At 47.9% G+C, this 13,258-nt stretch overlaps 1 protein-coding gene across 3 annotated transcripts; it reads right to left on the bottom strand.

Moving 5' to 3' along the window:
* Positions 1 to 1,183: 1,183 nt before the first annotated feature.
* Positions 1,184 to 11,354, bottom strand: ACY1 (aminoacylase 1). Of its 3 annotated transcripts, none has more exons than XM_020999180.2 (15): positions 11,248 to 11,354; positions 9,906 to 10,043; positions 9,487 to 9,551; positions 9,182 to 9,286; positions 7,062 to 7,156; positions 5,061 to 5,137; positions 4,790 to 4,879; positions 4,650 to 4,706; positions 4,394 to 4,467; positions 4,244 to 4,293; positions 3,966 to 4,110; positions 3,456 to 3,524; positions 3,011 to 3,090; positions 2,789 to 2,849; positions 1,184 to 2,477 (listed from the first exon to the last, which is right to left on the bottom strand). In XM_020999180.2, the coding sequence occupies exons 2-15, from the start codon at positions 10,009 to 10,011 to the stop codon at positions 2,313 to 2,315; spliced, it is 1,239 nt and encodes a 412-aa protein (XP_020854839.1). In that variant the 5' UTR covers positions 10,012 to 10,043; positions 11,248 to 11,354; the 3' UTR covers positions 1,184 to 2,312. The 3 variants fall into 3 exon arrangements, with proteins under 3 accessions (XP_020854839.1, XP_020854840.1, XP_020854841.1); XM_020999181.2 differs by having other exon boundaries at positions 9,906 to 10,040; positions 11,248 to 11,343; XM_020999182.2 differs by lacking the exons at positions 4,650 to 4,706; positions 11,248 to 11,354.
* Between the last annotated feature and the right edge of the window lie 1,904 nt (positions 11,355 to 13,258).

Raw genomic sequence — 13,258 nt, forward strand, 5'->3', positions numbered from 1 at the left:
AACGAGAGCAGAGGCTCCTAACGCGTCCTTTTCCAAAGTCAAAAAGCTAGGATTCAGATCCATGTTTCCCAACTCCCATCCCAATTGAGAAAGCTGGAGTTAGGAGGACAAACTCCAGCCAGCCACCCCAAACACCAGACTGTCTTCCAGGAGGTTGAGGAAATGTATGGTTCTCCTGATCAGAAGCTTCCGATGTCTTCCCTTGCCCACAGGGTACAAATTCAAGACCCGTCTTGGTGAGATTCCAACTCACCATAACCACCCCCACTCCAAAGCTTTTTCCCGCTCACCTGAAATGCCTGCCCCCTCCCCAATCCAAATCCTAAACCCCATCCTTCAGGAAGTACCTTGGACTCTCCTCACCACAGTGAGCTCCCCTATGGACTCCTAAGTTCATTCCTTTGTAATTCTCTTCACTAGAAGGGATATTTGCCCCTATGGCCCAACCCTCCACACCTGCCTTTGGATTCCTGTCATTTAAAGCTCACTTCACATACCACTTTATGAGATTTTCTCTGACCTCACAGCTCTGTAATGAAGCTTCCCCTTGGACATCACATAATTCGCACTGGTCCATATCTCCAAGGCACTTTATGAAAATAATTTCATTGATGCTTTTTTTTCAACATGACTGTCACTTTGCAAGGACCATCCCTTCCTCCACAGAACCCTCCTTTCTAACAAATAACAACAGTCAAGCAAAAAAGAACACTATATTGGCCAGGTCTGTAAATGTGTGCCTCATTCCATACCTGTAGCCTACCACCTCTTTGCCTAGAAGTGGAAGACATGCTTCACTATCAAGTCTTGAAGTCTTTTAAGTGTTTTTCTTCACATTTCTGCAGTCATTGTATAAATTCACAAATAGGACAACTAGGTAGTGCAGTGGATTGTGCCAGCCTTGTGGTCAGAAGGACCTGAATTCCAATGTGGCCTCAGATACTAGCCGTAACTCTGGGCAAAGTCATTTCACCTGTTTGCCTCAGTTCCTCATCTATAAAATAGGGATAATAGCACCTACTTTGCAGGGTTGCTTAGCACAGTGCCTGGCTAACTATATAAATGTTAGCTGTTACTAGTCATTAAATAGTTCTCCTAGTTCTGGTTTGTTCTGTCTCAGTTCATACAAGTCTTTCCAAGTTTCTCTGAACTCTTTTTTTTAAAAAAAACTTATTGATATCTCTTGTTTTTACATGACTTTTATTTGTGAAAAGTCTGAATTTTTCACATTTATCATTTCTTATGGCATAACATTGGTCCGACTACAGTGAACTAGAATTCTCCAATCAGTGAGCATCCACTTTCATTTCAGCCCTATGCTATTACATCAAATGCTACTACAAATACTTGCGTCTTTCTAGCCCTTTCTTTCAACCTGGTGTATCTGCCTGGAGCAGGTGAGCCAGTTAGCTGCTTTTCTAGTACAGTTCCAAAATATTTTCCTGGACCAAGAACACAGCATTAATGTATGTGTCTGTCTGCTTGGAGGGTGTTTCCACTTCTCCCAATAGACTAAGAGCTCCAACAGGGAACATGCTGTTTTTATCTACATTTTCTCTCAACCCCATTCTGATTTTAAGAAATGTTCTCAATTGTCCCCTCTCCCATAACTTGTCCTGTACTAGTGTAAATCATTTATGTAACACGCGAGAGGCAGCTGGTGGTACAGTGGATAGAGTTGGCAAGACCCAGATTCAAGTCCCGCCTCAGATACTTACTAGCTGTGTGTCCCTGGGCAAGTCACTTAAACGCCACTTGCCTCAGTTTCCTTATCTGGAAAATGAGCTAGAGAAGGACATGGCAAACCATTTCAGCCCAACTACAATGAACCAGAATGTGTTTAATCATTCTCTAATCAATGGGCATCCATTCTTCATTTCAGTCCTTTGCTACTACAAAAAAAGTGCCACTATAAATACTTTTTACAGATGAGAAAAACAAAGGCCAGACGTTAAGTGATTTGCCCATGGACACAGTGCCAGTGGCAGGATTTGAACCCAGGTCTTCCAGACGCTAGCATTCTCCATCGTGCAACACTTCTTCTATCACTGATCTTCCTCAGCTTTGTACCCCTCCCCTTGCCATCCCTTTCCTCCTCCCGAAATCCCTAGAAGATGCTCAGTGAGTGAAGAAGAGTAGGAGTGTATGTCTGTTGGGGGAGAGGGGACACAGTATAGCTCAGCACCAAGATATGGTTTTATTGGAGATCAGGGTCTTTGGCATTACGTTCCTAAGGGGAAAGTCCCAGGCCTAAGCAGGTTGGGGAGGGGAAGGCACTAGGAGAAGCCAGAGGCTGCTATTAGGTGGGGCTGTTAGCACTCATTGTGCAGGGCTGGCATACTGGCCAGGGCAGGCAGCAGTCGGGCATAGATGTCAATGCCCCGAAGGAACACGGCTTCATTCAGGAACTCGTTGTGGTCATGCAGCAGTACTGGTGTCCGGTTCATCGGGGAGAAGCCCAGCGCTGGGACCCCTGCCTGCAAGCATGTGGATGGCATCAGGACAGGGACTAACACTCCTGCCTGGCGGAGAGAGGTCCAGACAGAAAGAAGCCAGCCTACTCCCTCCCTTGCACCTTGGGACTCTCTGGAGTATCCCCCACTCCCCCCACCAGGGACCCAGAGATGAAGTCAGCACAGCACCCTCTCAGTTCCTGCCCAGACCAGAAGTCCTGGAGGATGAACTCTATCTAACTCCCTCTCAAACTCCACCTGCCCTTCCTAATCCTAACACTAGCTGGCTGGCTCCCACTGCCCTGATCTCAAAGCAGCAGGGTAGAGATACTCACAGCTCGTAGGAAGCGGCTGTCAGTGGCAGCTGAGAAGATTTCAGGCTTTATACTGAGATTCCTGGCAGGGGAAGACACAAAGGTCTTTACAAGGGGAAATGGGGGACCTCAGAAATGGACCATGTCAAAAGGAGGAAACAGAAGGGGAAAAAAATGGCAGAACAGGGCATGGGACCAGAGTCCCAGGGTCAGGGGGAAACTTTGTTCTAGGGCGTTACTTACATCTCTCTACAGACTCTGCTGAATTCAGTCCACCATGGGTTAGAGTCATCTACGGCTGTAATTCGGGGCTCTACCCATCTCTGGGGGGTGCCAGATAAAGCAAGGGTCAAAGAACGTGCCTCCCCAATCCCTGCTTCTGGTAGATGACACACACATATGCAAGCAGGTGGAAACACAGGTGCAGGGATACAAACACCCACAATGGCCTACACAAACCAACACACAGATAGATACATACCCCGACCCAAGCAAACCTATACATTGATTTACTCTCACATACACATCCATAGACATACATACAAAGATACACTTTGTCCAGGACATTCAAATACACAGACATAAACTCAGATGGCCCAAACCCCACCCTGGAGCATGCCTGATATCATTTCCTAGGCTCCAATTGTGAAACTCAACAAAAAGGCTCCATGGGGGGGGGTCCATGTACCTGATAAAACTGGTAGGTGACACCTTCCCCAGCCTCCTGGCACCAGCCCTGAATCCGTTCCTCAAAGGCCTAGGAGACACAAGCATAGGGAAGAGGTAGCACCCTCACCCCTGACAAATGACCCCTAGACCCATGCTAAGAAATGGGGGGAAGGAGGAGGGGGGAATCCTGGAGGGATAGTGATATCAGTTCTCATTTCTAGAGCACTTTTAAGCAAAATGCTTTTCTAGAAACCACTCTGTGATTTACATAATGCAAGAAATACTACCCTCACTTGACAATCAAGGGACTGAGCCTTAGGAAGGCTAGTTAACTCACATGTCTGTGCTTGAGTCATTTTGGTACCTGGTAAATATGAAAGCTGAGATTTGAACCCAGGTCTCTTGACTACAAATCTTGAGCTCTTAACACCAGTTGGAAGGCAGGGATTATCTAGGGCCTTGGGAAACTGGGGGGAAGCCCTGGGTCACAAAGGCAGAACCATGTGAAGGTCTTCTCCACCCCCAGCACCTTAAGGTCCACATCTGGAGCAACTCGAAAGTCGAAGCTAGCCCTCATGGTGGCTGGCACTACATTGAAGGCAACTCCTCCCTCCAGCATGGTCAGGTTCACGGAGGTCACAGACCCCAGGGTCAGGCTGGGGTCTGACTGTAGCCTGAGGAAAGGATAATGCTCAATCCCAACACTTCCCAGTGATCCCCTTCCCAAGGGCCCCCAAGCAAAGAGGAGATGGGTGAAGGTTGAGGCAAAGGACAGAAACCAGGGAAGGGGAACGGGGAAGTTCTCACCGACGCTTCTCCTGTTCTCGGAACTCCAGGACTGAGGTGACCACCTTGTGCTGTAGAGCCACCCCGGGGGGTGGGGGAGGGAAGTCAGCCAGGGGCACTCTACTGACAGCCCACCCCCATCTTCCAGGCTTCCCAATATTCTCAACTCACCAGCTTCTCTGCTGCCGTATTCTCAATGAACCGTGAGCCGTGGCCTGGGTTCCCAGAGCTCGTGACATGAAGCCCTGATAGACAAAGGGAGGCCCCAGAGGGCAGAGGCTTATTTTATTTTCTTCATCAGACTAAGGGTTCCCCTAGGGAAGGGATGACTCCACCCTGGACTTGGGCTCCCCGAGGGTGGGGGCTAGGTGCTCCCTCCTGTCTCCTCCCCCAGCTTCACCTGAACCAGAGTAGGGGCTCTACTCACACCAAGGGCTCCGTTCGCTATAGAAGACTGTGAAAGTTTCTGTAGGACTAGCCAAGCCTAGGGAGTTGGAAGTTAGTGGAAGGACAACATGAAGTCTCCGGCCCAGGCCATCCAGACCCCCTGCCCAGCTCAGGACTCACCTTCATCTAGGGCAAAGCCAGCTCGTAGAGCCTGAAACTCTGGCCGTTTCACAAACAGCTCCATGCCCTGGTGTCCTCCAGTCTCCTCATCTGAGAAGGCAACAGGTACCATGAAGCAAAGACACACATACACACACACACTTCGTGTCCATGTTCTGCTCTCCACTCTAGGGCTGGAGGTGCCCATTTCCCCACAGCAGGGATGGAGGCCCCCCAGTGGGCCCCTGACACTAGGCCACTCCCCTACTCTCAACCCCCACCACAGCCATACCAGGGACAAACGTCAGGTGAATGGTCCTGGGAAAACACTTCCCTTCTGCCTTTAGCCTCCGCACAGCCTCCAGGTACCTGGAGGGACACACAAGGATGAGACTCTGACGCATGGAGTCCATTCAAGAGGGAGGCAGATGTGGCGTCTAGGTAACCCAGGGTCCAAGGTCCCACAGCTGGCCACCCAAGAATCTCAGGTTATCAAAGGATCTGGGTTCTAAGTACCTTTAACATCCCAAAGGGTTGTTCAAGGAAGAACCAAAGGATTCTTCCAGCCTCCATCCAAAGAGTGCCAATGATGAGGAACCCACTGATTTGTGAAGCAGCCCATTCCACTTTGGGCCAGTTCAGAGGAGATTTTTTTTTTCCTTTTATCAAAAGGACATCTGCCTCTTTGATCTTCTACCCACCCCTCCTAATTCTGCCTTCCTGGTGAAAGCAGAACCAGTCTTGTCACCCTCAACATGACAGCCCTTCAGATACTTGAAGACAGCTCCCACATCAAGCACAACCCATTCACAAACATGAAGTGCCTGCTATGTGCCATCCACGCTCTCAAGGACCTTGTGGTACCAAGTCTTTTCTTGGCCTGGCTCCTTCAAGCTATAATCTTGTGACGTGATATGGGTGGTCACCTTCCCCTGCACAGACCCTCCCTAAAATGTGATGCCTACTAGATGGTGAGCTCCTTGGGGGGACCATCTTTTGCCTCTTTTTGTATCCCTGATGCTTAGCACAGTGCCTGACACATAGAAGGTGTTTAATTAATGTTTATTGACTGACTCTTCTAAATTCAGTCTGACCAGGGAAGAGGACTGTGGTGCTATTACCTCACTCCACCTGGCCTAAAATTCTATTAGCAGCACCGTGCTCTGCCATATCCCAGTGTTAATTCCTACTGAGCTTGCAGTCTGTCCAAACCCCACAGCTTGTTTATATCAACTTGAGGACAGGGACTATTTCTACATCTCCCCTACCCTGTACTTGTATATTTGAGTTTGGTTTTTTTTTTTAATCCAGGTAGGATTTTACTCCCATTAAATTTCATTTTCTTGCATCGTCACAGGTCTTTTTTGGAACATAATTCCATCCTCCAGTATATTAACTCTCTCTTAACCTTCTGTCATTTGCAAATCTGAGAAACACACACTACGTCTTTCACGCAGTCCGTAGTTGAACATTAGCAGAGAGAATGAAGACACACTAGAGGGCGCCAGCAATTGCGGGCAGCCAGTGGTCTGTAAGTTCATTAAGAGTCAACAGTGGGATATGGCAGGCCCCAAAAGCTCATGCTGTCCTACAGCATTAAGAGAAGCAGAGCGCCCAGTACTAGAGACCTGACAGCCCTACTTCCTTATGTCCTGGTCAAGCCCGATCAGGAAGACCTGAGTTCAATAGTTGTGTGACCCTAGGCAAGACATCAGTTTCTTCAACTGTAAAATGGGAATTATAACAGTCCCACCTATCACATGAGATTATGCATGTAAAGCACTTAGCACAGTGTCTGACACACAGATACTATGTAAGTACTAGCTATTTTTAAAACTAATCTGAAGAAGACTCAGGAGGGACATAATTGACAATATTAGAGGCACTGTCCTGTGAAAGGCAGATCAGACTGGTTCTGCCTGGCCCAGCCAGGAAGGCAGAGCTTGGAGATATCTTTAAGAATTTGTACTATCCTGTCCCAAAAGAAAAGAGCTGTGTCCCCAGGGAAGCCTTGAGTTCCCTACAGATACAGACTCAAGCTGAGCTTGAGGGAATGCTAGATACTACAGAGCAAAGACTCACTAACAGGTGGAAGGCACATAAGCAAATTAGCTGTGTAGGTAGCACGGGACTCAGTGACCTCTGAAATCCCTTCTGACTCCCAGATTCCGTGATTCACTCTTAGCCAAAGAGGGAAACCAAGGCCCAGAAAAGGAGATGTGACCATGTGGAGAGAGAAAGAGAAATATGGAAGTGTGCAGTCTCCCCAGTGGCTGTGGATTCAGAGACTCACTGAATGCCAACACATTTCATGTCCTGAGCACCCCGAGCATAAATGTTCCCTTGGGTGTCCTTGAAGGCTTCAAAGGGATCGTGATTCCAGTGTTCCTGAGAACAAAAAGAGCATAGGGTTGGATGGAAAGTTCCTGCTCACCTTGGTCTTGTCCAATCCCATTCTTGTGACTTGCCCAGAATACCCTTCCCCCATGCTAGGGGTCATCTGCTTCCCTAATCTGCCACTCATAACATAAAGTGGCCCTTTGAATACCCCCCTCCTTCAGGAAGCCTCCCTGGATTGCTAGGCCTCCAGGCTACAAACCTCCCAGAGCAACCTGAAACTCACTGTTCCCCAATAGTTCTGTTTCCAACAGAACTCTTCCTGCCTGCTCTCACACTGTATGCCTTGATCTGATTACGTGTCTCACATACTTCAGTGATGGCAGGGCATCTGCCCTACCCCCATCCCACATTTAACCAGCACCCCTTCTCTAAACCATTCCCAGCTGTTCCCATCCAGACCAGTTTCCTTTCTGACCTCTGTACACCCTAAGTGGCTTCCTTCTTCCGCAGCCTTCATTCACATGGTTCCCAGGAAGAGCAGTGGATAGGCCTGACCTCCAACACATTCTAGCTTTATAATCTTGCACAAATAACTTAACCCCTGTCTGTGGTTCTTCATTTCAATTAAGCATTTATTAAGTGTCAAATATATGCAAGGCACTAGAGATTCAAAGACAAAAACAAGAGCCCTCAAAGGAGCTGACATTCTCCTGGGCCAAATATACCGTATATAAAGAAAAATAAATACAAAATACAAATGAGGTAAAATATAAATATATATATGTATATATATAAAATGAAATAATATAAAATAGTATATTGTATTATATATAATATATAATTTTATATATATATATATATATATATATATATATATATATATATATACATATATATATATATATATGAGAAGAGGAGAAAACACTCAACAACTTGGGACATCAAGAAATGACCTCATTTAGGACCCCCCAGAGATATGCTTTAGAGAAAGCTAGGGATTTGAAGAGATGGCCATGAGAGCTTAGTGCATTCCCCCCTCAACAAAGGAGCCACTTGGGCAAAGACATGGAGGAAGAAGGTAGAATATTGGGTATGGGGAGCATAGGATACGTGAAGAGGATGAATGTGAAATGAGACCAGGGGAAAGATAAAATGGAATCAATTTTCAGAGGACTTTCAATGCCATGCACACAACTTTGTGTTTTATCTTAGAAACAACACAGTAGGGGAGGCGGTGGAGCAGTAGATGGATATTGCATTTGCACTGAAGTTCCCAGGTTCAAGTCCCAACCTTTCATTCTGCGTGACCTTCCCACCAAATCTCTCTGGGCCTCAGTTTCCTCATCTGTAAAATGAGGGAATTGGACTAGATGACCTCCAAGGTCCCTTCTGCTTTTAAATCTGTGCTCAGTGGTCAGTGCAGAGCTATTGAGGATTGTGACACTGGAAAGTGGGGATAAGAGCCCTAGTGCCTCCTTCATGGAGCTGTTGTGAGGCTCAAATGAAATAATGCATATAGAGCCTGTTGGAAGACTCACATCACTTACCTGTTGTTATCAATATTGTTCCCCCAAACTTCAAACATTGCAAGTTAAGTGGCACTGCCTCCAGAAAGCCTATGCTCACAATCCCAACTCACTGGGATCCTACCTATCAGCTCCTAGAGTCATTCTTGTTGTCTCCCATACTCTTCTCTATCTTGTCCCCACCAACCAGGCTATGAGCTCTTGTGCTACGTTATCTTCCTAAAGTTGCAAGACCTGAGTTCAGGTCTCAGTTTTGACACCTACTTGGTGACCATAGACAAATTTTTAATCCTTTCTAAGCCTCATCTATAAAGTGGGGATCACATTTGCACAACCTATTCCAAGAGGTGGCTGTGAGGAATAGTCCATATCAAATAGGAATAGGTACTTATCACTAGCTGTGCTTACTTGCCGATTCCCTGGGTGATAAGGAAAGGCTTCTTTGAGGAGGTAAAAGGTGCTGGACCTTGCAGCATGACCAGGAACTATGGGAGAGATGTTACTAGAGCCCTCTACCACCCCCATCTCTGATCTCCCAGACATCTACCTCGAAGACAGGCACCACATCGGTGTGGGAGTTAAGCACAAGAGAACGGAGGCTGGGATCTGTGCCTTGCCAGGTCAATATAGTCACTACTCGGCCTGGGGCCACCTGGCAAAAAGAGAAAATGGTGGAAGGATTGTAGAGGATTAAAGAGAGCATGAGGAAGAAATTTCCCACTCCCAGTCCTTGGAGCCCTGCTGGCTCCCCTCCCCAGCTTAGAGCACAATTCCCCCTATCCCCTCCTTTTACCTCTACCTTCTAACACCTAAGCCCCAGGTCAGATCATAGATCCCCCCCACCCGCCTTACCTCCACTTTCTGACACTCAAGGCCCAAGTCCTTGGCTATCTTCTCCAAAAAAAGCACAGCTTCATCTGTAGGGGAGAGAGAAACTCTGGTGAGATGGGAAAAGGAGAGGAGACAAGAACCCATCCCATTCCAGAATCTGGCTGGCAGCTTCTTTCTCCCCAAGGTCCTTGCCCCAGTCCAGGGCCAACAAGGGGCAGAGTCTATGTCAAATTCCAAATTTCAGAGGCTTGATACACCATTTCTTCAGTTACTGGACCAACCGAGATGGGGCTGTGAATGCTTGATGTCTGTAGTCAGTGAGAAGCTGATGTCTAAGGTCTCTGAGCCTGCCTTTAGCATTCATGCTTGAGAGGCCTTATCCCCAACCCATTCAGAGACATGTGGCCTCTTGCAAGGGACCCTCATCTGAGCTTCCTCACCATACTTAGGCTCTGGCTGCACAGTCCGGATTCGGAGGTACTGGCGAAACAGTGTCACACCTGGATGCTCCCCCTCTGAGAGCTGGCGGCGGTCTTGGCCAGGCATAGTAGTCCTGAATGCCTTGCTTCCTTCCCCTGCTGGATGGTAACTCAGAATGTTAGCATTGGAGACCACTCCAGCTGGCTTTCAAGGGTCCAAGTACCATCCCCCTACACCCCAAAGGTTCCCATATACCAACAAAGGAACCCAAGATCTTGGTCTCTTGGGCCTACAACCTGTTAAGGCAGGAAGCCCATGGAGTGAGTAGGTCCAAGGATGAAACCATCTCAGACTCCTCCATTCTGGATCAACCCAACCCAACTTCAGCCTTCCTCCAAAAAGACTACTGCAATTCCTTGACCCATGAAGGGCCTCCAACCTCTCCCTATTGTTATTCAGTCATGTCCAACTCTTTGTGACTCCATTTGGGGTTTTCTTGGCAAACATATTGCAGTGGTTTGCCATTTCCTTTTCCAGCTCATTTTACAGATGAAGAAACTGAGGCCAACAGGTTAAGTGACTTGCCCAAGGTCACACAGCTAGTAAGTGTCTGAGACTTTGAACTCAGGAAGATCAATACTCCTGAGTTCAGGCCCAACATTCTATCCACTGAGCCACCTAGCTACCTTGCCCTTAGAGCCTCTCTGACCACTTTCCACTCTAACAGGGTCAGTATTCCTCTCTCCAAAATCCTTCAGGCCGCTCTCCATTCCTGCAGGGACCCAAAACCTCTTCTTACCCCCATTCCTAACCCCAACCTACCACCACATAGTAAATGCTTAACAAACACTTGTCGATTGCTTCCCTGGAAGCCTGCAGGTCCCCCTTTCCCCTCAGTCTCTCTGGGTCCCACCCGGGGCCCTCATCCTTTCTTTACTCCCCACAGTCACTCAGACCTCTGTTTCCCCAGGGGTGGCGAGGGTTCCCTTCCTATTCTCATAGACCCTCAGGATTCCTTCCCACCCTTGCCCAGTGCCCTCCCACCTCTCTTTCTGCCTCAGGGCCACCAATCCTTCCAGCCCCAGTGAATCCTCCACCCCCCAACCCTGGGTTCAGTCTAAAAGCCTGAGCCGGCAGCCCGAGGCCATAACATCTGGGTCCCAACCCTGGCAGCACATCTGGCCCGAGCAGGTGGTCGCCACCCCGCCACCGGCAGCGCAGTCTCTGGCTCAGGGGGCAGCGGGGACTCTCGGCGGCACGTGGAGGCCTGCAGGAGCAGGCTGCTGCGATGGCCGCCACGACCCGGCCCACTGCCCCGCTGGGCTCCAATTCCCACCCCCCACCCCCACCCCCAACCGTTACCCCGGTGCGCCAAGATCCCCAGCAGCCACTCCGGACGCTGCAATCCAGTCTGTCAGGCCTGCCCCGGGTTGTCCCTGTATTGGGAGAGACTCCACCCCACCCCCGGCAGACACCGCCCCTGGGCAGGCCGGGAGGCGGGACATGAGGACGCGATGTCCCCAAGAGATCTTTCTGTGTGAGCATTGCTCTATCTCCCACATCTATGCGTAACTGTCACCATGACAGTAAAGACACTGTAACCATGTCGCCGTGACACTGTAACCTTGGACTTCTCTTCGGAGCACTGTGTTGGACTCTTTTCACATACTCTCCCTCCCTTGGCTCACCGGGGTTCAATAATGATTTCTCTGTTCCTGGGGCAAAGTTGAGTCTTCCTGACTTCAGACCGGCACTCTATCCACTGTGCCATCTACCTACCCTAGATTTAATTTCTATATATGAATGTAAAATGGGCTTCTTGCTTTCAAAATGACATATCATCTACTTATTTGTTTGTATCCATAGTGGGGATTTAAATTGTTGGAGTCTCCGAACTTATTTTAAAAATATTTTGATACCTGTATTTCAATATAATTGGTTTCGTTTGTAAATGTAAAAAAAAATTTAAAAATGATTTCCACTATTAAAAAAAAATAATGATCTCTTTGCAGAGGTTTCCAAAATTTATATATCCACCTCCCGTCTCCTTCCTGAACTCGTCCTGTATCACCAACTGCTTGCTGGACATCTACTGAATACCTACTAAGCATCTCACATTAGACATTTCCAAACCAGAACTCATTACTATGTCCCCCAAAGCTATCCTTCCTCCAAACTTCCCATTTCTGCTGAGGGCACCAATCAACTCTCCAGGAACTCAGGTGTGAAACCCTGGAGTTACCCTTGACCTCTCCCTCATCACCCACATCCAGTCAATCAGTTGCCAAGCCTTGGCACAAACTGGTCTCTCAGGTCCCCATGAAGACATTTTTTTCTCTGTACCTTTATATAGGCAGTCCTCCCATGGAATACACTTCCTCCTTACCTCTGCCTCTTCCAGTGGCTAGCTCCCTCCAAGATACAGCTTAGGTACCATCTACTCCAGGCCTCTCTGGATCCCCCACTTTAAAAAAAAACACAAAACCAAATACCCTCCCTGTTTAAATTACTTTGTATTATGTTGTGTATTCCTTAGTTTACTCACCTGTGCACCTGCTGTTTCCTCTCAACTTCCTCTCAGAACAGATTGTAAACTCCTTAAAGGCAGGAGCTATTTTGATTCTTTTTGTCCCCTAGGACTAACACAGTACCTTGCACATAGCACGAGCTTCATGCTTGTATATGTGTGTGATTTTGGCATTGGCCAGAAATAGCACCTTCCACTCTCAATACAGTACAGGATATAACCTATAATATTGTCTAACTGTCTTATCACTGTGTCAGGCAACACAGGAGGGCTCGTGAACAGGTATAGTTGTGTGATGCACACAGACTGTCACCAAGTACATGTAACATTGACTGGATCTTTGACCTTGGACAAGACACTTAATCCTGTCTCCTTCAGTTTCTTCTTCTTCTCCAAAAAAAAGCACAGCTTCATCTGTAGGGGAGAGAGAAACTCTGGTGGGGATTGGAAAAGGAGAGGAGACAAGAACCCATCCCATTCCAGAATCTGGCTGGGCACTTCTTTCTCCCCAGGGGGATTTGTGCTCTAATCTGGGGAGGAGAGCCAGCAGGGCTCCTGATCCCATACTTGATCTGAGACAGACACAATAATAGCACCTACTTCCCAAGGTGGTCCTGAGGATCAAATGTGGTATTTGTGAAATGCTTGCAAACTTTGAATTCGTATAAATTCTATTATGTGTATGTGCCTAAGTGTTTATTGAAGACAACCGTGTTGCTATCTAACAAGAAAGCTGCCTGTGCAAGACTTACTGCCCATGGTCCCCTGTAGATGTGGCTGGGTGGCCATCCCACTCTGAATGACTGTGGGATAGCCTGAACCAAGGTAAGGGCATTCTCCTTGAAC

The sequence above is a fragment of the Phascolarctos cinereus genome, unplaced genomic scaffold (genome assembly GCF_003287225.1).
Source record: "Phascolarctos cinereus isolate Bilbo 61053 unplaced genomic scaffold, phaCin_HiC Scaffold_4;HRSCAF=312, whole genome shotgun sequence".
In the NCBI taxonomy this organism is placed as follows: Eukaryota; Metazoa; Chordata; class Mammalia; order Diprotodontia; family Phascolarctidae; genus Phascolarctos; species Phascolarctos cinereus.